The following is a 27,186-nucleotide window of genomic DNA, read 5'->3' as shown; positions in this document are numbered from 1 at the left end:
TACTGAATATAAAACAGATAAACAACAAGGACCTACTGTACAGCACAGGGACTATATTCCAAATCTTGTAATAACCAACAATAGATAGATAGATAGACAGATTGACAGATAGTTGGTTATGTATAACTGAATCACTGTGCTGTACACCAGAAACTACCACCACAATGTAAATCAGCTTTACTTCAAAAACACCATTTTACCCAGGTCAGGAGCCAGAATGCCACCACCTCAGATTCTCCCATTTGCCCATCCCCCATCACAACCCCGCCTTCCCCCCTGGATGAACCACGGTTGAGGATTTTATGGGACTCCTTAGCTTGCTTTCCTTTGTGGTTTTACCACCTAGATATGCAGTGTAGTTAAATGTTTTATGGTTTTGGACTTAATAAATTTAAAATTATGTGATATGAATTGTTTTGTTTTTTGCCTCATTGGCTTACAATTACATTCGTAAGGTCCATTCTTCTTGTGGTCTCCGCAGCTCCCTCATGGTCATATTTGCTCACTGATGATGAACACATGAGTGTGTTCTCTTTAGGTGGCTGAAAATAAGCCATCTTGCTAGTCGTGGATTTTGCTGCACGCATGCAGGAGTCTTTCAAAGGTACCTGCCTCCACGCAAAACTGTTGGATATTAAGATTAGTGTGTCTTCAATTTGACTAAACCCTGCCAGACTTTTCTTGCAAGCTGGTTGTGCTAATTTACCCTCCTGCCAGCAGCAGCTGAGCGTTCAAGTTGCTCCACACCCTTACCAATACTTGGTATTGTCAGATTTTTATAGAAGAAATTTTTGTTGAAGTATAGTTGGTTTACAATGTTAGTTTCAGGTGTACAGAAAAGCGACTCAGTTATACATATATGTGTGGTATTGTCAGACTTTTTAAGTGCAGCCTTTCTGGTGGATGTGTGGTGATTTCTTGTGATTTTACTTTGTGCGTGTGTAAATTTGGTGAACATATTTTAATACATTTATTGGCTATTCAAAGTTTTTTCTTTTGTGAAGTGCCTCTTCATGCTCTATCCACTGTTTTATTGGGTTGCTTGATTTTTTTCCTCATATTGATCTGTAAGTGATCCTTATATATTTTGGAAACTGGTCCTTCATCATGATATGCTGTGTGGTATCTTCTCTTGACTTGTCTTTTGATCTTTTTTATGATGTCTTTTAATCAATAGCAGTTCTTAATTTTAATGTGGCTGAATGTAGAAATCTTTTCCTTTACCATTTGTGGGTTCTGTGTCTTATTTAATAAAATTGTTTCTACCTTGAGGTCATGAATATATTCTATATTATTTCTAAAACTTCCACAGTTTTGCTCATTGTATGTCACTGATCAGCATGGAATTGATTCCTGTGTATTGGGTAAGGTAGGGGTCCAATTTCCTTTTTATGCCATAACAGTTGTCCCAGAACTGTTTCTTAGAAAGTCCATCCTTGCCTCAATGATCTGCATGACAGCTTCTCTGACTACTTAACTTTTACCTCTTTTGATTTGGTCTGTTTTTGTGCTCAGCCAGTCAAACCACAAGTATTTGTTGAGAGCCAATGATGTTTGAGGCATTGGGTTACAATGATGAACATGGCAGACACAGTCAGTGATTTCATGGAGCTTAGGGTGTGGCAGGGGTGACAGGTAAATAGCGATGGCCACTTAATTTACAGCTATAAATACCATAAAGCCTTAGGAGGGACAATATTGCTCTGAGAGGAACACATAAAACAACCTCCCCCAAGAAGTGGTTGGTAATAAACTGAGTCTTTAGTGGAACTCTGATATAGAGAGGGCAGGAGTGGTGGGAAAGATGTTCTGACCAGAGGGAACAGCATGTGCAAAGACCCTGTGGCAGATGTTTGACATAGTATTTATCCTAAAGGCACTGTCTGGCCACTGAAACAGCAATGCAATGAGATTATGTCTGTGAATGGCTTCACTGACTGCTATGTGGAACATGAATTCTAAGGGGGGCAAGAAAGGAAGCCATGAGGCCAGTGAGGAAATTACTGTAGTCCTTCAAGAAAGAGATGATGTGCCTTAGACGGGGCTGGTGGCTGTGGAGATGGAAATTGTTGGTCATATTGAAAGATATTTTGAGTTGGCATGATTTTCCCCTTCCCTCTCCCCTCTCTCTATCTCTGTTCCTTTTCTGGTTGAGTTTTCTGGGTGAAGAAAGCAGTTTGTGTTCCTGCCAAGGGTATGTGTTGTGGAGGATGTATGTGCCACAGATGGTCTTTGGATTTCTTGTCAAGAGTCACTGGACAGCTCCTTGTCCCCAGGGTTTTCTGGACTTAGTTAAACAATGGCCACTTATTAATAACAATATGTTATTTATCAATAATTTGTTGATAGTTTTTCCTTCAAAACACTGATTAGCTATTGCCTCATTTACCACCTCAACTAACCTGAATGAGGTGAGTGAGGGATGAAGGCAAGGGTTTTTATCTCAGTTTTATTTTGAATTAAGGCATACTTGAGATCTCACCAAAAAAGAATGTTAGTTTTGGGACTTGACTTCTGGCCCAATCCTGTTTATCTAAGATCACATACCCACTCCCCAAAATACTCTTTTGCAAACCATTTCCTACTAGGGTGCTTCTAGGTAATTTACAAAGCCTCAGTTTCCTTGACTGTAAAATGGGAATTAAAATAAAATATCTGTCTCCAAACTTTGCACCTGACACATAGTGAGGACTCATTATATTTACCTACGTGAATCCATTAGTGCCCTTCAGTTGCAAGGAGCAGAAAACTCAAAGGCACTTAAGCAAGAAGAGAGGATTTGACTAGCTCATGAGACAGAAGTGTCCAGAGAGTGACCAGCTTCTGGCTTGTCTGGATCCAGGGACTGGAGGACATCCTTAGGCCTCAGTTTCTGGGCTCTGCCTTTTGAAGTTGGCTTCACTCTCCATGCCGAAACGTCCAGGCTGCAGTTACAGCCCTTTGGTCTTCAGTGGATCGTATCCAAAGGGATTCTCTTTCCCAGCCATCCTCCTAGCATGCTCAGCAAATGGCTCATTGTATTTGATTGGCTGTGCTGGGGTCACGTGCTCATGCCTGAACCAATGACTGTAGGGGAAGGGGTACTCTGATTGGCTTAGGCTTGAGTCACATAATCTGTCTCCAGCACTGGGGGTGGAGCCAACTTCATGGGAGTAGGGAGGAGGGATCCCTTTAAAGGTGTATTAGAGTATGCTGGCTGATGTGAAAAGCAGCCCCTACATCTGTCGTGGCTTAGCACAGTAAGAATGTACTTCTCACTCACCTGAAGTCCAGTAAGATAGTCAGCAGATGGCCTTTCATGTCATCTGTCCAGGACCCAGGCTCCCTCCATCTCATGGCTCCACCATCCCCTAAGAACTTGAAAATATTTTGCTTCTAGCCAGGAAGGCGAGTAGGAAGCCTCACACAGGAGGTTTTGGTGGGCCACATCTAGACATAGTGAACCTCACTTCTGCCAGCATTCTAGTTGACCAAAATTTTATCCCATGGTGTACCAGAAAGGGTTTCAGTAGGAAACAGAAGACACACATCAAAATTGAATTAAGAGATGTGGGTGGGCAGTTACCAAAACAGAGAAGGAGGGAAGAAGGGTCAGAGAGAGAGAGAGAGAGAGAGAAAAAGCTGCCCAGCAGGAGTTGTAACCCAAGGAAGCCAGCAGAATAAATGCCCTAACTTCATGCCCTCCTTCCATCTCCTGCCAGGGCCCCCTGGTGTCCAAAGCCAGAGGGTAAGGATGTCAGTGAGGCTGTCCACACAGGTCAGCCTCCACACAGGTCAGCATAGCAGGGTAGAGAAGGAGGAAGAGTGGGTTTTGGGTAACAGAGATAGTCAGTACCTATGACTCACCTAACTGCAGGACACACCTGGATGTTCAGTCCAGGTGTGCTTCCAGGAAGAGGAGGTTTGGTGGACACAAGGAGAAATTGGGTTCCCAGTGGCAAAAACAAATCTACTTTTCTGTGATTATTATTGTTGTTGTTAGTGGTGGTGATTACTGTTAGAACCTCCCTCGCTCTTTTGCTGCTCTGAGAGTTCTTTCCCTTTTAGGGGAAATCTTTTGGTGTCCCTGAAGGATGTTCGGTTCTAGCTCAAGCTTTGCTTAGACAGCTGCAATCTGTGCCCCTGGCAAGGCCCTTGGCTTAATCCAAGGCTGTGGTGGAGGAAGGTGCCTGAATGGGGTCAGAGAGACCAGCTTCCTGCCCAGAGAAAGTGACCATCTTGCTGGAGGTAAAACCTCAGGCTGAGCCCAGGGAGGTGGACTTAGGTCCTATGGGCAGGAAGCGACTCCCCAACACCACATCTGCTCCTCCCTCTCTTTGGAGCCTGTCTTGGCAGCCAGAAGTAGGTGCACAAGTGAAATTGTAGCCCAGACGTCTAACAGTGGCTCAAGCCCACCCCTCCCGAATCTGGTCCAGCTGCGTAAGCAGTGGGTCCCCATCCCCAGCCTCCTCCAAGGTCAGTTCAGTGGCTATAACAATGGCCTGTCCCTTCCCAGCCTCGCCCACTTCTTTGAACTCCTCCAAGGCTCCGTGATGATAAGGCCAGCACTGTCTTGACTTCCTGCATTCAGGCTTCACTGGCCTCTCCTCCCCTCCTCGGAATGCGGAAGGGCAGCCCCTCATTGCCTCTGGCAGCCAAGCAGCCCTGTCCCCTCCCCTCTCCAACCAGTCCGAGGTCCGTGACAACAATGAGGAGAGAGGTGGACAGATGCAAGTCTCCCAGGGCGGTGTGTTGGGTCCATTTGTCATGGTTCCAGATTTTCATCACCCTCTTCCCAACTTTGCCAGATCCTGCTTCTGGAAGTAATGGCTGTACAGGTTCAGATCTCGGCTGGACCACTGGTTGACATGGGCAAGTGACTTTCCCTCCCTGTGCTTCAGTTTCCTTATCTGTCAGTAAAGACAGTCATGGTAACAAGAGTTCTGGACAATGTGGCCAGCACCTTACTTGCATGAGTTAATTTCATTCTCTCAACACCTTAAGGGGTGAGCGCCATTGTCATCATCCCACGTAACAAAAGAGAAGAGTCCAGAGGGAGGTTCAGTAGTTTGAAGTCTCATACTCCAACAGAGGTGGGATTTGAACCCAGGCTGTCTGGCTCCAGAGTCTGTGCTCTTAATTAACAATAGGAAGGGATAAATTGGGAGTTTGAAATTTGCACCTCTTGGGGAGTGATGGAAATGTTAGGTATCTTGACTGTGGCAGTGGTTTTGTAGGGTGTGTACATCTATCAAAATTCATCAAGTTGTACCTGTGAAATTTGTGGAATTTACTGTACAGAAATTACTACCAGAATACATGATAATGCCCTAGTTCAGTGAGCAGTTGAACAGATTTAATGCAGTAATGTAGGCAAAGAAGCTTAGTCCAGTGCTCAGCACATAAGCGTTCAATATAGGTGTTGGTTATAAATGTAATTGTATCATTTTATATTACAGACTTACATATTAATATATAAATATACATTGTAACTACTTAATGTATTAATATGTAGTTCTGTGTTATTGTTACAGTACAGGGAGCAGCAGATTTTTTTCTGCAAAGGGCAAAATAGTAAAAAGCTGAAGCTTTGTGGGCTATATGTCTCTGTCAGGGCCATTCAGCTCTGCTGGTGTAGCAAAGCACCCATGGACAATACATAAACAAATGGCTATGGCTGTTTTCCAATAAGACTTTATTTACAGAAACACACTGCGGGCCGTAGTTTGCCAAGACCCGATGGAGGATGTATTACTATATATCAGCAATTTCTTTTCTGTGTTCCTCTCTTTATAGGCTTCACTTCCTTTTTCACCAGGCCAGCATTTCTTCCTCTCCTTTGTTCTGATCTTTTAGGAAAGCATATCTGGTGACTGGAATGTGTACACTTTCCTAATACTGGGCTTGTTGGGCTGGTAAGATGTGCAGGGACAGGGTGGCAGGAACTCCGAGCTCAGGCCTCTCTTTCCTCCTCCATTCCTGACCTCTAAAAAGCCATCATTCTCCTTGTCCATTGCTGATTTTCTCTGCCTCAGGAAAACCCCTGAGCATCTCTGAGCTCTGTTCCCTACAGTTCCCTCTCACTTACCTGCTCCTGGCTTCTTTATTCTTTCTCAAACACACCAGGGACGCTCCTACCTCAGGGTCTTTGCACTGGCTCTTCCTTCTGCCTGGATTCTCTTTCCACCAGGCAACCTCATGGCTTCTCCTTCACCTCCTCCGGGTCTTTACTCAAAGGTACCTTCTCAGCATCTGCCCAGTTTTAAATTGCACACCCAGAGCCTCCCACCCACTCCTCTGCTTTATTTCTTTATTTTTGCTGTTCGTAGAGGTGACCAATAAATGTGTGTTGAATGAGTGAGCACCACAGCTCCATTCATTTTTATTGCTGAGTGCTATTCCATCGTATGGAAATACTTCAGTTTGCTTATCCTATCAGTGAGCGTTTGGGTTTATTTTTGTTTTGTCCATTATGGATAAAGCCACTGTGAAATTCTGGTACCTTCCCCCAACCCTTCACTTCAGGAATCCTTCTAAATCCTTTAGGTCTTCAGTTAAATGGTACAGCCTCAGAGACCTTGTCCTGACAGTCGCCACCATCCCCTAGTCTAAATTAGGTCTCCCCCAGTGTCATTTCTCATAGCAGTTATCACAATGTACAATGATGTGTTATGTTGTAGGGGTTCAGGTGGCGTTCTGGCCAGAACTGTCTACTTCCAGGAAAATGAACAGGGGAAAAAGCCGATAATAACACAAACACTTATAAAACGGCTCCAGGGAGGTGCTTCATTAGGTTCCCAAGGAGGGTTTGTTTGGGGAGGAAAAATCAGAGGCTACTTCTTGAAGGAGGTGACTCTTGGTGCTCCATTCATCCATAGATCAGCAAACATGGGATGAAAAGAAAACTGTCATGAGGCCTCTGAGCTCATGGTGTTCATGGTTGATAGTGAAGATGGCGGGGTTCACCAATCATCATCCTAGAGTGTCATAAGACATCATGTGATGTCATATGAGGACAAATCGTCATGAAAGCTACACAGAAGCACTAGAGGGAGGTGGTGCAGATTGCATGGCCAGTCTGTTCCTTAGAGTATCTGGAACCCTGTGGTCCAGTGGCGGCTGTTGGAGCCAAACGTGAAAGCAGGTGAGAGCTGAGGCAGGAAAGGACTGAGTCAGGCACTATGTCACCTTTGTGGGAGTTGAGCTGTGCCTGTTTTGTGCTCTGTCATCTCACCAGCACTTAGAACACCACCTGACATAGTAGGTGCTCAGTTCTCCATGCCACATGTTTAGTGATAAAAGTCAATCATTGTGGTTGAGAACCTGGGCTGTGAACTCGGACTGAATTTGGTGACTGCTCAACCACTACTAGCTGCAAGCCTGCTGATGAGTCTCAGTTTTACTCCTCTGTAAATTGGACGGAAAATAGTCTTTGCCTCATAGAGCTGTATATTCATTTTGTGAATTCTGAGTGTATTCAGTGGGCAAGGCATTGTGTGAGACACAGGAAGCAGACAAACGTCTTGGTCTACCTGGGCCTATATCCTCATTGGGAGAGACATAGGATAAACAACAAACAAAATAATAAGTAAGTTGCATAATACTTTAGAGGATTATAAGGGCAGTGTGGGGAAAACAGCAAGGAAAAGGGGTGGGGAGGCCAGTTTCTACATTAGATAAGGCCTCACTGAGGCAGTGCAATTTGATTCAAGACTTGAAAGAAGTGAGGAGGAAGCCATGAGGAGGTCTGGGGGGAGAGGGAACAGCAGGTACAAAGGCCCCGAGGTAAGGCCATGCTTGGCATGTTGAAAGAGTAGCAAGGCAGTTGGTGTGGCTGAAGGGAGTAAGAAAAGGGGAGAGTCGGAGGAGGTGGGGGCAGGGAGATGTCAGGGTAGGTCGTGCCAGACTTTGTGTACTAAAGGGAGGATTTTAGCTTTTGCTGTAAGTAAGGTAGGAGCCATGGAGGGTTCTGAGCAGAGGACAGACATGACCTGACTCATGTTTACAGGCTCCTCTGGCCCCTGTTGTGGGAAGCAGATTGTTGGGAGAAGGGCAGAAACTGGGGATGGGGGAGGAAGTGACAGTATTAGTTCAGGCAAGTGGGGTCAGGATCAGGGTATTGGCTGTGCAGATAATGAGTGGTTGGATTCTGGCAACCATTTAAAAATTTTCTTATTGTAAAATACATATAATATAAAACTTACTATTTTGAGGTGTACAATTCAGTGGCCTGCAGTACATTCACAATGTTGTGCAGCCATCACCTCTTTCAGTTTTACAGCACTTCATCACTCTGAAAGGAAACTTTACACTCATTCTGCCTCTCCCCCCAGTTCCTGGCAACCACCAGTTCTGGGTATAACTTGAAGGTCGACCAGTAAGCTCTCTGGATAGATAGGCGATGAGGGCTCAATGAATCAATGTACAGAAGGCACTCAGGTAGCACATAATAGGTGAAATGGCTATGATGCGTTGCCAGTGATGGTGAGTGCTTTCCAGAAACCTTGCTCTAATGCTAATCTGGCCTCCCCATCTATTTCGAATTCCTGCCCACAGGCTGGGTGTATAGTAGAGCCAGGATCTTTCACACTTCTGGTCTGGCTTGGGTAGGGGTTGGGGAGGAGTACTCCGAAGGGCCAAGCCAGCACCATCCGTTCTGGAACACCGTCCAACTCCAGTCCAGATTTCCCAGAACCGTGCAGGAAAACATCCAGGGAGGGACAATGCAGCTGATGAGAGTTCTGGCAAGAGCTGGCCCCAGCTTCCTGAGGTTGCAGTTGCACAAATTAATGTTTGTTGGACCTTCCTCCTGAGCCAAGATGGCAGCTTTCAGGGAACAGGCAAGAAACTGAAATGTTCTCTTTACGGTTGTGCCCGCACTTCCTTATGTGGCTTCATATAAACCCCTACACTGTTCTTGGTTGCTGTTGATCTCTCTGAAAAAAGCATGAGACTCGTAACCCCTTTCCTAATGTTTGGGATGTGTTTGGATTTCTAAAGATGAGACCTCTTTACTTATGCTCTGGTGTTAACTTTCCGGCTCCTTCCATCTCTCCCTAACTCAATGCATTATTTTCCCTTGTTCCTTCTCCCCACTGCCTCCATTTCTATTAAAATTTTTAAAATTTAAAAAAATTTTGGAGGGGTAATTAGGTTTATTTCTTTCTTTCTTAATGGAGGTACTGGGGATTGAACCCAGGATGTCGTGCATGCTAAGCGTATGCTCTACCACTGAGCTGTACCCTCCCCCCATTGCTGTTTATACTCATTGTAATCTAAATTTTATTCCCAACTCTTGTCACGTGCAGGGTAGTAGAGCTTAAACAACATGGCCCATAGCATGTGGAATTCTGATCCGACTGCTGCCACCTTTGATGCTGTTTGACTTTGGGCAAATCATTTAATCTTCCTGAGTGGAAATTCTTCACCTTGTTCAGCTAATATTTTTTTGGTTCTTCTCTGGTCACACAGTAGAGTGTCTTTTCCCACCTCCTTGAAGATAGGCATACTCATGTGACCTGCTTTAGCCAATGGAATGTGAGGGGAAGTGACACGTGTCACTTTTGGCTAGAAGCTTTAAGAGCCAGTATATGATTCACTTTGTTTCCTTTTTCCTGCCTCCACCATCATGCATGCACAGAGATGGAGCTTCCCTCAGACTAGGTGCTGGAGGATGGCATAGAGCAGAGTCCTCATCCCACATTCAGTGGACAAGAAAAGAGAGCATGAGCAAGGAAAGAGACCTGTGGTATTGTTAGCCGCTGAGATCCGGGTTTTTTTGTTGTTGTTGTTACTGCAGCAGAATGTAGACTGTCCAGAATGGAGTACCTCATCATCTGTGCCCTGGGGTTAATAAGCCCAGTGTTCTCATGAGGGGTGTGTATACTCACATGTACTTAAACTTGCAGCTAACAAAGACTACTTCCCTCTGCTTTATTCCTGTAGAGAGGGGCTCTACCTCCTCTCTCTGGTTTTCAATCTTGAAAAAAATTTGGGAAAGAACTGTTTGACTTTTCCTTTGAGAAGAGGAATGGTTTTAAAAACTCTTAAGTGTTGATTCAGTCACTCTCAACCACCTTCTTTCTATGACCTTTTTTCTCTCCTTCCCTGATCATGTAGTGTCTGCTGAGGGGTGAAGGAATCCCTATTTTCACTCATTCAGTTTTCACTCTTGCCCTCCTCAGCTTCTCGCCCCACCCCCTTTGCCTGTTCTACTCCTGCTCACCCCACCAGGGGGCTTACACTCAGGTTCTAGAACCTGCAATGTTCCTCTGTTATCTTTGGTTTCTTGCTGGCTTAGCACCCCCTGGGAACCAGCCCTAGTAGCAAATTAACAAATAGCTCTAAAGTGCCTTGTGTTTGAAGAGATTTCCTTTTGCTCACCTAAGCAGGATCCTGGAGCAGTTGCAAATATCCTGTCCCCAACTGTAAATCTTTCTTCATCATTGGGAGAGATTCAGTCCAGATCAGTGAAGACCCAAGCAGGAGATCTTGGCCGAGCCTCCTTGATGTTCTGGCTGCTCTGGGTGTTGTCATATTGATTAAGCTCCTGGGACCACTGCCAGCAGCCTCTAGGATTAAATCAATAGAGTTTGCAAAAGTAAAAGCTTCTTTTGGAGGCATAGAATATATTGGTTTATTTTTTTTAATGATAAAGCCTCAAGGAGAATTCTCAGATGGCAGGGCCCACACAGGAGAAGACCAGACAGACCCAAATATTTGAGGAAGTACATGGGGAGCAAGTGAGGGAGGTTTCAGCAGGGGCTTGGGGGCTTTCTGGAGAGATTTGTTTAACTTGGGTTGCCAAAGCAACAGCTGGGAAAGTTGGAAGAGAAGGTGGAAGATGCAGAAAGGACTGCTGCTGAGATGTCAAGAGACATGAAATAGATGCAAATTTACTTGCTCATGTAATAGACATGTATCAGGGCCTGCTATGGGCTTGGCACTGGGATAGATGCTGAGGCTGTGATGGTGATCACATTCTGTGACAAGTGTTCTTAGAAGACATGGGGAGGGGAGAAGACCCAGGAAGTCATGTGAAGACGGAGGCAGAGATTGGAGTGGTGCAGCCACAAGCTAGGAAATGCCTAGCACCACCAGAAGCTAGAAGAGGCGAGAACGAATCCTGCCCTGGAGTCTGGGGAGGGAGCTTGGTCTTGCTGCTACGTTAATGGTGGGTTCCTGGCCTGTATAACTGTTAGGGAATCAATTTTGGTTGTTTTAAGCCACAGGTTTGCAGTAATTCATTCCAGCAGTCCCAGGAAGCTAATACAGATGCTCCTATGAAGCACTCTGAGATACTCTTTGAGAAGTCTCTGAAAAGGTGCAAAAGGATACAACCATCGCCAGAGCCTCACTCTGCAGCAGGGAGGGAATGGGATGGAAAAACACCCCGACTCCCCCTCTTTTCCTCCAGTCTCTTGCTGGTGTTTCCCTTTGGCCACACCCACCCAGAAGGCAAGAGATGAGGGAGGCCAGGTAATGCAGTTCAGCAGAGTCAGCCCTGCCTCTCTCAGGACGCCGAGCAGAGCAATGAGGAGATATTTGGGAGGAAAGGGCAGCCATTGATAACATAACACATCAAAATGCATGGGACTCCCTAGAAAATGGATCTAGGTAGAGAATGGAAGATTGCCTAGAATGGAGCCCCAGGGAAGACCAACATTCAGAGATTCAGTAGAAAAGGGGGAGTGAGAAGAGGAGACAAAGTGGTGACAAGGTTAGTAGGAAAACACAAAAGGAGGACATGGCCAAATAATGTGAGCACAGAAGAGTGGTCCTGGGATTGGACAGCCTGGAGGTATTTGGCGATTCTCACTAGAAGAGTTTTAGTTAAGCACTGGGGCTAGAAGCCAGCCAGGAGAGGGTAGAAGAATCTGGGGTGAGGACGTGGAGGCAACATGTGTAGTCAACTCCTTTATTAATGGGAGTGAAGAAACGGGTTGGTGGCTGGAGGGAGATTTGAAGTCAAAGGTGGGGTTTCTAATGATGGAAGAATATTTATGTCTCTAAATTGATTTATTCCCAACAGTGTACCAATAGGCGCTGGTATCTCCTTCCGTCTGGGATGCTATAATTCTGTTTCTGTGTTTTAGATACATTCATTAGTGTCTTCTTTTTTCTTATTTTCTTTTTAATATTCCACATATGAGTGGTATCATATGGTATTTTTCTTTCTCTTTTTGGCTTACTTCACTTAGAATGACGATCTCCAGGACTATCCCTGTTGCTGCAAATGTCATTATTTTATTGTTTTTTTATGGCTGAGTAGTATTCCATTGTATAAATATACCACAACTTCTTTATCCAGTCCTCTGTTGATGGACATTTAGGTTTTTTCCATGTCTTGGCTATTGTCATTAGTGCTGCTGTGAACATTGGGGTGCGTGTATAAGATGCTATAATTCTTAAATGGCCATTTGAGGTTTAGGATCATGAATTTCATGTCATCAGCCCAGATTGTTGATCTTGTTCAGGAATGTTACTCTGTACAGGCACCTGGAAAGCAACTGTTGGGTTTATCTAGGGATGGGCTTTTTCCAGGAGGGAAAGAAAGGCAAGGGAGTAATAGATAACCAGCCTACATAAGGTTGACAAGGAAGGAGATGAAGGCAAGAGAGAATGCTGAGAAACGGTGGGGTCAGCGGGTGGCAGGGCTTCCTAGGCTGGATGTTGGTTTGCGTTTAGAGAGCTAATTAGCTGAGAGGAGGAGGGTGGTGGTTAAAGAGAAGGATGCTCGAAAGGGACATTTTGGAGGTGGCTGGTGTCACTCCTGGGTGTGCATGGAGTGGCCAGGAGTTGACATTGATGAGGAGGTAAGGATGTCCTCTACGTATCAGGGACAGAAGGGACCAGCACGGACAATGGCCTCTCCACAGATTGTACATGGTAAGTAACAGGCTCTACCACAGTCTTACTCCTAGCTTTTGTTTTCCTATGGGCATCAGCATCTTGGCTGCTGAAGCTTTGACCTTGGGTTTCCTGCTGAACCCAGTAGCACCAGGAGGGACCTCTGTGGCCTTGTTTGGTTTGGGAGCGGGAATTTCTTGGCCTTGCTGCCCTTCTTGGGGGCCTTCTCCTTGGCTGCACCTGGTTTTGAGGGGGTCTTCTTCACCTCATCTAGCTTCTTGCATACCTTTCTCACCTCATCTGGATTGGGAGGGTCCTTCTTTGTCTCTCTTGCTTTCTTGGGACTCTTCTCCTTGGCCTCCCTGGGTTTCCTTGGGTCTATTATGGCCGACATCTCCCTGAGCTGGATTTTCCTTTTGTTTGGAGGAACTAATTTGAAGCTGCCAGTGGCCCCCTGGACCTTGGAGTGGTTGGTCTTCAGGGAATTTCCAGGTTTGATCTTAAGCCAAGAGGTAGATGGAATGTACAGAGAAGGTGCTGAGGAAATGACCACTGCACAGGGGTAACATACAAGAAGACAGGAGGACTTCCCCTCGGTGGAGTGAACATACCAGGGAATGTGGTTGTGAATTGGATCAGGAGAGAGAGACTTCACATCACTCCGATGTCTCCAGGAACTTTCCTGTCCTGAAAAAAGAGAAACAAAGAGAAGTCTTCAATCCTTACTGGGAGCCTCAGACCCCAAGAGTTTAAAATCGACCACTACCTCCTGCTCAAAACTTGTTTTGATAGTTTTTTTCCTTTCTTTTTTTCATCAAGGGAACTTCGTTTTGCTGTGTGTGTGTGTGTGTGTGTTTGTGTGTGTGTGTTTTCCCATAAGTCACATTAATTCTTCCACTTTTAAACTTTTTGGTACAGAGCAATTTATGCATTTCAATCAGGGATTTAATTTCAGAATGAATACACACACACATTCACCTCACTTTTTAAAAACTGCAAAAGATAGCCCTGTGAATCTCCAGGTTGGATTTGGCAGTATCTTTGAGAATGTCAGGCATGTAACCCCTCCTCAAAGCCAGCAATTCCACATCTTGGAATTTATCTCACAGGGAAAAATCCTCACCAAGGCACAAGGATGTATGGTCAGATTATTCATCACAGCTTTGCTTGTAATAAAGACAAACTGGAAGCATTTCGGGGAATATTAAATAAATGATGATGCATCCATTCCCAATAATACTGCACAGCCTTTTAAAAGAGGGAAGGCCATTGTGCTGATATGGAAAATGTGTCCAGTGTGGTGAGGGGCACAGCAAATTGCAGAAAATTATGTCTCACAATCCCAGTTTCATAAAGGGAAAATGCGATCTTGTATGCTTGTTTTCATTCATTTAACAGTATTTATTGAGCACCTACTGTGGGTTAGGTCCTGCTTTAGTTGCTCGACACACAATCAAGAACAAGTCAGACAAATCCTTACCTTCATGGGGTTGACATTCAGTGAGGGAGACCACCACAAATAAGATAGATAAATAAAAGGCGTCATTTGTTTGATGCAAAAAGTTGCTAAGAAATAACAAACAAGCCAAAAACAAACAGGAGAGAGAGAGAGATGGTGTTGTTGACAGGTTGGGACTTTAGATCTTGTAGCCAGGGAAGCCTTTACAAAGAAGACAGTGTTTCAGTACAATTTGAAGGAGGTGAGGGATAAGCTGTCTCATACCTAGGAAAAAACCAGGAGAGAGAGTAGCAGTACAAAGAATGTGTATAGGGGGAAATATGAGAGAGAAACAGTGGGCCACTAGCATTGATTACCCCTGGGAAGTGGAGGTGGTGTAAGGACCTTTCACTTTTTGAATGATATGTTACGAAGTTTTAAAACTAGAAAAAATACAGTAAGCATGTATTCCTATTATAAGTGAAACCATGTTTTTAAAGACACAAAGCTTAATTTAGCAGAAATTTTGAAGCCATTTAGTTTTTAAATGGAATTTGAGGGCTAAGGGGAAAAGTCAGCTGGAAAAGTCAGTGAGTGAAAGCATCTGAAGGGGACTCTGAGAATCCAGGTTGGGGGAGAGGGAACGAGAAGAATAACCAATAGGGATTTTTTAAAAAATTGAGGTGAGGTTCACATAGCATAATTACCCATTTAAGAATGAACAGTTCAAGGGGGAGGATATAGCTCAGTGGTAGAGTGCATGCTTAGTGTGCACAAGGTCCTGGATTCAATCTCTAGTACCTCCATTTAAATAAATAAATAAACTTAGTTACTCCCCTCCAACAACAACAACAAAAAATTAAAAAAATTAAGTGAACAGGTCAGTAAATCAACTCTACTTAAATAAAAAATAAATAAAGCAAACATCCGGTGTGATTTAGTGCATTCACAGTGTTGTGCATCCCCCACCCCCATCTCTGTCTAGTTCCAAAACACCTTCATTACCCCAAAAGGAAACTCTATACCCACTAAGCATTTCTCACCTTCCTCCAGCTTCTGGTAAGCACCAATCAGCATTCTGTCTCTATGGATTCACCTATTCTAGATAAACAAAAGATTGAAACAGCCCCAAAGTAGGTGAATGGATAAACAAGTTGTAATATATCCATACAATGGAATATTATTCAGCCATAAAAAGAAATGGCATATGGATACATGCCACAATGTGGATGAACCTCAAAAACACTATTCTAAGGGAAAGAAGCTCGACATAAGAGGTCACATATTGTAGGATCCCATTTATATGAAATATCTGATGGATATTTTTGAAACACTTATTTTAAGCCTGATGTTCGGGGAGTGGGCCACACACATTAATTGTGTTTTGTTCCTGGAAACACTTCAGATTTTAGAGACGTTCTCATCAGCCATGATGAGAGTAGGTGTTGATGCTTTCCAGTGAAGAGAAGGGACTGAGCCTTACATGGTTAGAAAAAGAAATAGGAAAAATTAATAATACTAGTAGCAGCAATTGTAATAAAAATAATAAACATTGATTGCATGATTACAATGAAATGAACCCCATGTTCTGCTTTCATAAGCATATAAAGTTTTCTGAACATCACAGGAACCAGTGTAAACAATAATAAAACTCTCACATTTACTGAGTACATGCTATAGACCAGGCCTGGTTCTAAGTGTCTTATTGTGTATATCCACCTACCTGCCTGAAGAGATAGGTGCTACTTTTCACATTTATATGTAATGTGAAGAAGGAAGCTGAGCCTCAGAGAAGGAAACTCCTTTGCCCAACACCATTACTGTCTGATCCCCAAACCTTTCCAACTACCCTGCTTTATGATTTCTCATGCAGATATTTCCAGTTTTCTGAGCAGAAGCATGACTTAGCTGCCCTGGGTAGGCTACCCTTTTCAGAACTAAAGTATTAGAAATCCTTGGGTGGTATTAAAAAACTAACAACACATCAAACCTATTTAGTGTTGAGATTTTAATTTTCTCTTCATTTGATTTTCCTGCTGACATAATGAATCTTTTTTTCCCCTTTTTTGGTGCCTCTACTGTGTGTGTTAAATGTAGGTCTTTACAGATGTCTCAGTGTTAATACTTGACGCTGAGTTTCCCTGCCCTGCTCCAGGCCTACCATGTCTGGGTGGATGTGTGATTAAACTTGTGCCTCTCGCTGCTGGCCGTGGTACTGAAAACATCACCGCTAGGGTCTCAAGCTGACCCGCTGGTGGAGAGCTCTTTTCTAGGCTTGATTTTATTTAAGTCCTGTGAGTTGGAGAGTTCGAAGCCCATGTCTGAGAACTCGAGAGAGAGTCTTTGGATTATTAGAAGTTGAAATATTCATTAATATGACCCCATTGGGGTGGGCTTATGAAGGTGTGGACTAGCATGCGATGGTTGATAATTACTACATTAAACTGTGGCATTTGGTTGGGACTCAGGTGAGAACTAATCCATTTGGCCTCATCCATTTGGTTAACATCCCAGGTGTACCCCAGCTCCAATTTTTAAATAAAGGCAAACCCAGCCACCTTCTAATAAGTAAGGGTAAACTGTTGGGTGGTCTGGGGGGACCACCAGCTTAAAGGCATGGATCTTAGGGTGAGGCCTGGCTCTTCCAGTAGCACATGCATGACCTTGAGCAGTTTGTTAAACCTCTCTGAGCCTTGATTTCCTTATCTGGGAAATGGGGCCTGCAATAGAATCTACCTTGTAGAATTGTTGCAAGGAATGAACTGAAGCAATGAATGTAAAGTTCTTAGCACGGTGTCTGCCCAACAGAGCGCTCAGTAAACAGCAGCTGTAATTGTGGCTGTTGTGTCTGCTAATCGCCCCATAATAGTTGATCATATTGCTAAGTTAAATTGTGGCATCTGTTTCATGGAGCAAGGAATATATCCTACACCCATACATCCAGGGCCCTGGTACCCCCTACTCTTTCCCTGGTAATTGTGATGAGCATGGAACTAGCATGAGAATAAGGCCTGCTTGGCTTCTCCCCACAAGCTCAACTGCTTTGTTGACTCACTGATGTATCTGTTTCCTTAGAACATACACATCAGGCAGCCCCTATAGTAGAGACAAGACCTTGATGCGTTAACAAACCTGATTTGATTTTTCACACCAACCACAGGAGGTTGGAAGTGAGATGGGAATGGTAGGGGGAGGAAGAACACCACAAAGAGAAGGATGAATTACTTGGCCGTTCTGCAAGGTCTTGCTAAGGGGCTGGAGCCATCAACCATGCCCACTTTACAAATTGATTTTCCTTGATGTTCTGGATCCCAAGAGCAGCTCCTGTTCACAGATGTAGCCCTTCTTCCCTGCAAAGAATCCCTTGGTTGTTTCCAGTGTCACACATAGCCCCTTGCTGTGGCCTCTGGGTCTTGATCAATCTAATTGTGGGGGAAGCTTTGTGTATCTGCACTTGCCTGCAGGGCTGTTTGCTAGCCTGACTTCCACCAGCCATTTCAGGAGCCAGCTTTTCCTCCCACCAGGGATGCTTCTCTCCTTTCAACACCCCCCCTTCCACTTGGCCTCTTCGGCTGGCTGATTATTCTGGATCCCGCTGACACAGGTGCTTTCTCCCCAAACCAGTCGGGGAGCAGGAAGGCTCGGCTCAGCTATCAGAGGCATTGCTCACCGCAGCTGTGAGTTAGAACCAAGGCTTTCTAAATTGGGAGGATCAAGCACGACTCAGGATTGGGCTGAGAAAGCCTCACTTCCCCCTGCCTGGACTACCTTTGACTTCTACTTGCAGAGAGGATCTCCTCCTTGCCAAGAACTTGGTACCCCATCTTTGTTTCTGTGTTCCAGCTGCATCATTGCATGTTTCAAGGAGCTGATCGTGTCTGTAACATACCCATGGAGACTTGGCACGTGGTGAAGTGAGGGGAGAGATGCAGAAAGAAGGACCCACCAACCCTTCCACAGGTGTTTACTGAGCACCTGCTGTATAACTGATGCCCTCTTAGGTGCCGAGAACAAGGCAGTGAACAAAGTAGACAGAAATCCCTACTTGTCTAGAGCTGATTGTCTGTTAGGCAAGAGAAACAGTGAACAAGATAAAGAAGAAAAGTATAACATGTTTGGGGCCAAGGGAAAAAATTAAGTAGGAAAAGGGTGGTGAAGTCCTCACTGAGGATGTGACTTTTGAGTAAAGACCTAAAGGAAGTGAGGAAGGGAACAATGCAGGTCTCTGGAGAAAAGAGTGTTCTGGGAGAGAGACTAGCAGGTGCAAAGGCCCTGGTGGAAGAATGTGCCTCGTGTGTTTGAGGGACCTGGAGGAGGCCACTGTGGCTCCAGCTGAGTGAACAAGGGGGAGACTGGGAGAGATGAGGGCAGGGCCTCGCTGGCTGCTGGGAGCACTTTGACTTTTTTTTCTGAGTGAGATGGGAGCTGTGGAAAGGCTGTAAATCCTTCCACATGCAGTAAGCATGAATTTCCTTCTCTGTTTCTTTTCTCATTTCAACACGGCTTTTATTCCACCAAGATCCTGGGTTTCTTTTCAGCCCCCTTGAGTGGAGGCAGAAGACTGATCAAGGCCACCTGAATTCTCCTGGGGGTCAGAATGTGAAGGAGAAAGTTGAGCCCCCACTTTTTTCTGGATGACTCAAAGCCACAATTACCTGGGCTCCTCCTCCCCCTGAAATAGATTTAAGGCAGCACCTCCCAAACTTCAGTGTGCACACAGATCCCCTGGAGATCTTGCTAAAATGCATATTCTGACTCAGCAGGTCAGCGTGGGGCCTGACCCTCTGCTTTTCTAATGAATGTTGCCTATGCAGTTGGTTCTTGGACCACACATGTAAGTGTGTGTGACCTTACATACACAAGGGTGTACGGTCACTGTTGCAGATTCCCACTTGGGGTGTCCCTGTGGACATTGGCTGGGTCTGTGGGTATGTGGAGGGAAAGAGGGATGACATTGGACAGCCAGTGTGTCCCTGGCTAACAAAAAGTAAGAAAAAGAAATAAGATGGGGGTGGGCAGCCTCTTTTTGTTGGCCCACGTGCTGACTAAGGCTTTGTTGTCGTACCCGGAGAGCTCCGGGTCTGAAATCCAGGTGCCAGCAGGCAATTGAAACCCTGATAATGCAGCCCATAAAAGTGCTGCTTGCTGCTGGCCTTCTGGGACTCTTCCTGGAACCTCAGCTCAAAGCTGATGCAAAGGAAGTCATATCGCTGCCATTTAGGGGCAGGAGGCCAGGGGGCCCGAAGAGTGAGGTGGTGGCTTTGTGCAGAAGCAAATGGCGAGCTAGTTGGCAGGAAAGGGAAACAAAATCATCAGATTCAAATCATGGCTTCAGAAGCCTCGGCGAGGGGAGGCCGGGGAAGGGCTTGGCATTGCTTCTCTGTGTACAAATATTGTCTCTTATTTTCTGGGCTGCAGGGTGAGGCAGAATGGAGTATTTGTGCAACACAGCCCTGCTTTGTTCTCTGTGCTCCTAATGACTGTCAGCTTGGAGGCAGGAAGCCAATCAGAGACGATCGTCAGCAGGAATGGCTTTTGTTGGCTCCCCGAATTGCCCTGAGTCTTGGATTTGCTTTTCAAAGTGTGCGTGGAGCTAAGCTTTCAGCTGGAGGCAGAGGCTGTATTGAAGCTGGTGACAAAGATCTGGTTTGCCTGGTTTACTTAGATTCTTACTCCCAGGTGGTCTATTCCAGACTTTGTTTTCACACTTGGAAAGTGGGTATACACTCCAACTCCACTTTTAGCCCGTGGCTTTATGGAGTTTCCAAAATACCAAACGTAACTGTGGGGCCAAACGGAAGACCAAGGCCAGTTAAGTTTCCAAGAGAGAAAGCTGGATGGAGGGCGATAGTTTAACCTGGGCAAGTTCAAGACAGGCTGTTTGATGGTTCTGTTAAACAGTGGATATTAGTGTTTTCGGGGGACACTTGGGAATATCCGGAGATCACTTTTGGTTGTCATCAGTTTTGATTGTCATAACCGGAGAGGAGGGTGCTAATGGCATCTAGTGGGTAGAGACCAGGGAATCTGCTCGTCCTACAGTGCACAGGACAGCCCCACTACAGAGAATGGTCTGCCCCAAATGTCAGTAGTGCCGAAGCTGGGAAACCTTGTTCCAGGGTAACCAGTACCCTGGGGCCTTCCTTCTCCTTCCTGCATCCATTTCTCCACACTTAAACCTCCTTCTCAGAGATGGCCAGCTTTGTTGACCTGAGGGTGGTTCTGCAGGTCTGGTGAGGGGACAGGGATTCTCGTTCACCAACTGACCAGCAGATCAGGCCCTAATATGAAGTGTGCAGGACAGACCCTCCCCAAGGGCAGACCCTCTGGTAGGACTATCTGGTAGGACTATCTCAACCTGGAGGAGAGCTCCCCAGATGCAGGGGGAAGTTTGTTCCTGGAGAGAGAGGAATGTGCATCTGGAAATCGTCACATGCAGTAGCCCCTTCCCTCCCTCTGATCTTGAAAGGCCTGCTTTTCAGAGACTGGCCCCGACCACCGTATTATATTTTTTGTATTGAAGTGAAATTCACATAACAATACTAACCATTTTAAGTGAGTAATTCCATGGCCTTTAGTACAATCATCACATTGTTCAGTTGTCACCTTTAGTTCCAAAACATTAAGCGGCCACTCACCATTTCCCCCTCTCCCAGCCCTTGGCAACCACCAATCTGCTTTCTGACTGTAGATTTTCCTGTTCTGGACATTTCATGTAAATGGCATTCATACAATATGAGGTCTTTTGTGTCTGGCTTCTTTGACTTAGCATAGTGTTTTCAAGCTTCATTTACTTTGTAGCAGGTATCGGCACTTCGTTTTTATGGCTGAATAATATTCCATTCTAAGGCTATATCACATTTTGTTTAACTGTTCATTCCTTGATGGACCTTTGGGCTGTTTCTACCTTTTGGCTATTGTGAATATTGCTTCTATGAACATGCCTCTGTGTACAGTTTTCCAGTTCTTTTGGTATATACCTAGGAGTGGGATTGCTGGGTCACGTGGTTAACTCTTCGAAGAATCATCAGAATATTTTCCACAGTGGCTACACCATTTTACATTTCCACTAGCAGTGTACAGTGGTTCCAATTTCTCATATTCTCACCAACACTTACTGTTTTCTGGGTTTTTTTTTTTTTTCATTCTAGTCACGCTACTGGATGTGAAGTGGTATCCCGTTGTGGTTTTGATTTGCATTTTCTTAATGGTTAAGGATGTTGAGCATCTTTTCATGTGCTTATTGGCTATTTGAATATCTTCTTTGAAGAAATGTCTCTTCAGGCCCTTTGCCTTTTATTTAATTGGGTTATCTTTTTGTTGTTGAGTTGTAAGTGTTCTTTATATATTCTGATACTAGACCCTTATTAGATATATGATTTGCAAATGTTTTCTCCCATTCTGTTGGTGGTGTTTTTTTCACTTTCTTGACAGTGCCCTTTGATGCACAGAGTTTTATATTTGGCAAAGTCCAATTGATCTATTTTTTTCTTTTGTTGCTCATGCTTCTGATATCAAATCTGATTGCTGTATTTTAAATTACAATCACCGACCTCCTTCCCTGCTTTTTCCCCCTGTAGCATTCACCACCTTCTAATGTACAGTGTAATGTGGTGCCTCACTCACTTCTCCACAGAGGCAGAGATTTTTGTCTATATTACTCTCAGCTGTGTCCCCAGTACCCAGAACAGGACCTGGCACACACTGGGTGCTGAATTAATATTTATTCAATGAATGTTGGAGGTGAGATGGAAGGAGAATATTCACATTTTCCTTACAAAGTCTTCTGCCAGGTTTTTAGTGCAGTGGTACTAGTCTGTATGAGACTGCAATGGTGGATACGTGTCATTATACATTTGCTCAGACTCATGGAATATATAAGACCAAGAGTGTGGACCGTAATGTAAGCTGTAGACTCTGGGTGATCATGGTTTGTTATGTTGATAACGTGGAAGGCCATGCATATGTAGGGGCAGAGGGCATGTAGGAAGCCTCTGTACTTTTTCCTCAATTTTGCTTTGAACCGAAACAAAGTTGGGAAGATTTTCCTTAATTCTGTGATACTCCCTTTGAATATATGATTTTAGCCACCATCATAGCAAACTGCATTGTCCTCGCCCTGGAGCAACACCTACCTGATGATGACAAGACCCCAATGTCTGAACGACTGGTGAGTGATGTCTCTTGGCAGTGGTGGGGGGGGGGCAGGTCTCTTCTTCGCTTTGGCGGCAAATCAGTGTTGGGGGTGGGAGCTGAGGGCAGAGTGAGCTCTCAGTCTCAGCACCAGGAACCAAATCGTGGGCTCCCTACCTGGGGAGACTAAATTTCACAAACACCAATAATCTGGGGAGAGAGATGCCGTCACTGCCTGTCCTTCACTCTTGGCCCCACCAGCAGACCTCATGGAGGGGGATGGGTGGGAGCAGTCCCATTGTCCACAAAAAGTCATGTTCAAAACAAAATTAAATTCTTATGAAAAATGTTGACCCTACACCAATACACAGAGAACAGGACAGTGAACTCGTTATGAATGCATCATCCAGATTCAATAACTGTCAAGATTTTGCCTTATTTCATATTTTCTGTCCTTTTTCATTTCCTTGGTTTGTCTTTTTTTTTTTAATTTAATTAATTATTTATTTATTTTTTATGGAAGTAGGGTTGGTTTGTCTTTCTTAGGCAAAGTATTTTAAGGCAAATCTCAGATAGTATGTTAATTCACTGCCATAAACTGAAGTCTACATTGCTAAAAACAGAGGTGTTTTCTTATATCACCACAGGGACCTGTTCACACCCAACACAACAGTGAGTCCCTGGAATTATTGAAGACCCAGTCAGTAGTCAGATTTCTGTGATTGTTTCAGAGATTCCCTTTCACAGTTGGTTTGTTTGAACCAAGTTCCAAACATGGTTGAGACTTTATGTTGCTGAAGACGTTTAATCTAAAGCAGTATTGTCCTGCCGTTGACTCTACAGGAACCAGTCCAGTTGCCCTCAGGAATGTCCCACATTCTGACTTTTGCCTGGTTGCCTGCTTAGGATGTCACTTAGCACTATCTTCCAGTCTCCATGTTTCCTAAATATGAATATCAGCTCTGGAGGGCATTCAAAATCCTTGAGCATTTGGTGAAACTCTGTGGAATTGTCATCTAGCCCTGGATCCCTCCTGATGCCCCTCGTCATCTCTCAGCTCCCTGGTTCGTCCCCTGGCATACCGACAGTGCCGAGAAGGAGCCCTCCCCCATCTCCAACACCCTTTCAAAGCCAGCTGCGGTAACTCAAGTGTAGGGAGAGCGAGATGGCAGAATCCACTCATTCCTCATCCACAGAGTATGGATGGTCTCAAGGCTTTTACATTTTCATAGCTGGGTATTATAATGTATGTTCTAAAAATATAGAACTAGTCTAGAAAAACTATGATTTCAAGACTTTTCATTGGTTTGTTTTTGCTTAAGACCAAGCTAAGTAAAAGGAATCCACTGGAAGAATAGTAAGCAAATCATGCTCTCAGTGGCAGGCTGGTATGGGAAAAAAATCATAAGAGCAGAAGGAAAATGATCAAAGTTGGAGAAATGTTGTCGTAAGAGATGGGGAGACATCCATGTAGATGGAGCACAGCTTACAGCTTAATTTCAAGTACCATAGACTATCAGCTAGAAGCCAGATCTGGCAGGAGGTCTGGCAGGGAGCTGGGGGCTGGGACACTGGCCATTTACCAGCCAGTGCAGAAGTATTAATTCCATTATTTTTGCAACCTGAATAGCTATGCTGGTACATACCAGCTTACGACCATCACGAGTGTCAGATTTGAGGGTGAGGTCAGTGCACAGGGTCTCACCACAAAATCCTGAATGATGAATGTGACAAATAATCATTCTAAACCAGAGCTTTCTCATAGAACTTTTTGCAGAGTGAGAAATGTCCTACATCTGCACTGTCCAATATGGTAGCCACTGGAAATGTGGCTAGTGTGACTGCAGCACAGAATCTTTTGCTTCATTTCATTTAAATTCATGTAAATTTAAATGGTCACATGTAGCTCACATCCATACAATTCTATTTGGCCCAGTAGTGTGTAAAACTGGCCAAAAAGAACTAAGGAGGTGTCTTCTCCACGCTTCTGTTTTTCTTTCAAAAACCTTTGGACACAGTAACTCCAGGCAGGATGCAGTGGGGATAAGTGAGCACTAGAAGGTCAGGAGAGGTGAGGGGAAAGCGGTACAGATATCTGAGTCAGCTGGTTACCTGTTTGCACCAATCTCTGCCCAGCTAGAGACACTGACCTTCCCCTCTCTCCCTTCCAGGATGACACAGAACCATACTTCATTGGAATTTTTTGTTTCGAGGCTGGAATTAAAATCATCGCCCTTGGGTTTGCCTTCCATAAAGGCTCTTACTTGAGGAATGGTTGGAATGTGATGGACTTTGTGGTGGTGCTAACAGGGTAAGTGACGTGTGCTGTGTTTCTTAGAATTATCTTGAATTACGAGGACTTTGGAAACATTCAGTGTGGTGCAGGCTGGGCTTGGGAAGGCTGAGCCCCATATTCTTCCTCCACATGCATCTGCCTTCTTCCCCGACCTCCATATCTCAGCTGCATATTACAGTGGATGCTTTCTGTTATAATTAGAATAATAGCTGATTAGAATTGACTGCTTCCAAAGTGCTTTATGTGCATTCTCTCATTTAATCCCCCACAACAACCCAATGAATTAGGAAATATTAATATTCCCATGTGACCAGTGAGGAATCTGAAGCACAGAGGGAACTTGCCTGAAATCACCCAGCTAGTAAGTGATGGAGACGAGATTTGAACCTAAGTGTATGTGATTCCAGAACTCAAGTTTTTAACTATTGTGCATGCATGGTCCTTTAGCTTTGCTTGGGGATTTCTTGCCTTTATTTTAAGTTGGTAATTTTTTTTTTTGAGGACTTTTGGGTGCAAGAAATTGTGGTGGGACTCTGTAGAAAACCAGTCTAACTAAGGTGCAGTTACTGCCCTTGAGGAGTTTTCAGATCTGATCCAATGAACCATAGTTGAAAGGTGAATGTGTATACACTTTCCACCAAGGACCCGTATAAGCTAACACTAGCTGCTATAACAACAATAACAAAAAAATCCAGAACTGGGTAATGACTTGAACACAACAGAAGTTTATTTCTCACTCATTGAAAGTCCAGAACAGTTGTTCCGCATTGGCAGGCTTCCCTCCTCCACACAGTGATTGAGGGGTCTGGGCCCTTGCTACATTGTGGCTCCTTATTGTTGACCCATGGATTGGGTCTGCTTGTCTGCATCAAACCATGGAAGAGAAACGAGAATGGATGGTGATGCTTGGGAAGTTGTGTGGGCCTGGCTGGGACCTGGCACATAACCTCTTCTGCTCATATGCCTTTGGTTAGAATTTAGTCACATGCCCGCACATGGCTGCAGGGAAGCTGGGAAACATTGGAAGGAAACAGAAATGAAGAGCCAGTCAATCTCTTAGGCCCCAAAGCCCTTTATCAGGTCCCAGTATGGACATTATTATTTCATGATGATTTCTGGCTTTTCCACTTACCCACTCCTCTCCCCTGAGCTAAGTCTGTTTCTTCTCTTCCAAGACCTCTGTTCATTGGGAGGTCATTCTCCTCATAGGATCATAGTCCTCTATGGGGTCATGTCTGTGCGGAGTCACAGTTCTCCTCTTTGGGTCATGGTTCCCTTCTGTGGGGGTCATATTTCTCCTGTAGGCTCTGTTCCTGCTCCAGGTCCTGTCTCTCTTGGCAGATGTCATGGGTCTTAGTACCCATGCTCTGTTGGCTGGGCTCACACAGTTCAGGTTTTGAACACATCTGTTGTTTCTGAACAACGTTGTTTCTCACAGAAGGAGCTGTGTCACGTTGGGCTGTTTCAGTAGAGGCATTCAGATTTGCGTGGGCTGTTGTGAGGACCCTGACCTAGCTCTAGTGGGCTTGGGTGTTCACTGAGGGACCTCTGTTTGCTGTGCCCACAGTCCCTTGGTTTGGAACCTTGGCAGATTCCTGGGCCATGTCATGGCATGGGCACTTTTCTTAGCTTGCTAGGAAACTTATCTGTGAAACAACCCAGTGGTTAACTTTGTTGTTGTTGTTTAAACTGTATAATAAAAATAAACAGACATTCAAAAAGAAGTGGAGAATAGTATAACAAATACCTGTATATGCAAATATTCATTCAGTGAATATTTATTGTGCAATTACTACATGCCAGGCTCTGGTACATAGCAGTGAACAAAACAGACAGAAGTCCCTCCTCTTGTGGAATTGATATCCTAGTGGTGAAGAAAGACAAAAATGGATGAATGAATGAAATATCTAGTATGTTAGATGGTGGTGAGGGCTATGGAGAAAAAATAAAGCAGAGAATGATGGGTGGTATTATGGGCAGGAGGCCTGGGAGCCAGGGAAGACTTTCATTGGGAAGGTGATATTTGAATGAAAACTTGAAGGAAGTGAGTGCAGAAGCTACAAGGGTGGCTAGCAGAAGAGACTGCCAGTCAGAGAGAACAGCAAGTGCAAAGGCCCTAAGGCTGAACTGCATCTGGTATGTTTTATGAACAGTGGGGAGGCCAGGGTGGCTGGACCAGTGTGAGTGAGGGAAAGAGTGAAGGAGGTGAGGACAGGGAATTGATGGGACAAACTGCCATCAAAATGAAACCTTCGTAATACAGTGTAAGTCCCTGCGTTCCCTTCCCTGGCCCTGTTCCTTCCTCTCTCCATATGGAAGCACTTTCCTGAATTTTGTGTTTATTATCTCCATTTATGTATCTATACTTTTATGTAAGAACATAAGAAATATATGGTATATATTTTACATTTTGACTATATAAGTATAGAAGAAGTATATCCAATATTGCATTGCATGCTTTAAGTTTCTCTATAAATGTTTTCTTCTACAA

The 27,186-nt window shown here is 44.5% G+C and overlaps 1 protein-coding gene across 6 annotated transcripts in view; it reads left to right on the top strand.

Moving 5' to 3' along the window:
* The window catches only part of CACNA1A (calcium voltage-gated channel subunit alpha1 A), a 206,576-nt gene that overhangs the window by 17,952 nt on the left and 161,438 nt on the right, over positions 1-27,186 (top strand). For all 6 annotated transcript variants that reach the window (XM_064479894.1, XM_064479896.1, XM_064479892.1 and 3 more), the window contains 2 exons: positions 22,331-22,436; positions 24,571-24,710. In XM_064479894.1, the coding sequence (XP_064335964.1) occupies positions 22,331-22,436; positions 24,571-24,710 (246 nt within the window). The remainder of the gene's footprint in view (positions 1-22,330; positions 22,437-24,570; positions 24,711-27,186) is intronic.

The sequence above is a fragment of the Camelus dromedarius genome, chromosome 27, assembly GCF_036321535.1.
Source record: "Camelus dromedarius isolate mCamDro1 chromosome 27, mCamDro1.pat, whole genome shotgun sequence".
Classification (NCBI taxonomy): domain Eukaryota; kingdom Metazoa; phylum Chordata; class Mammalia; order Artiodactyla; family Camelidae; genus Camelus; species Camelus dromedarius.
This window is presented reverse-complemented; position numbering and strand designations above follow the sequence as displayed.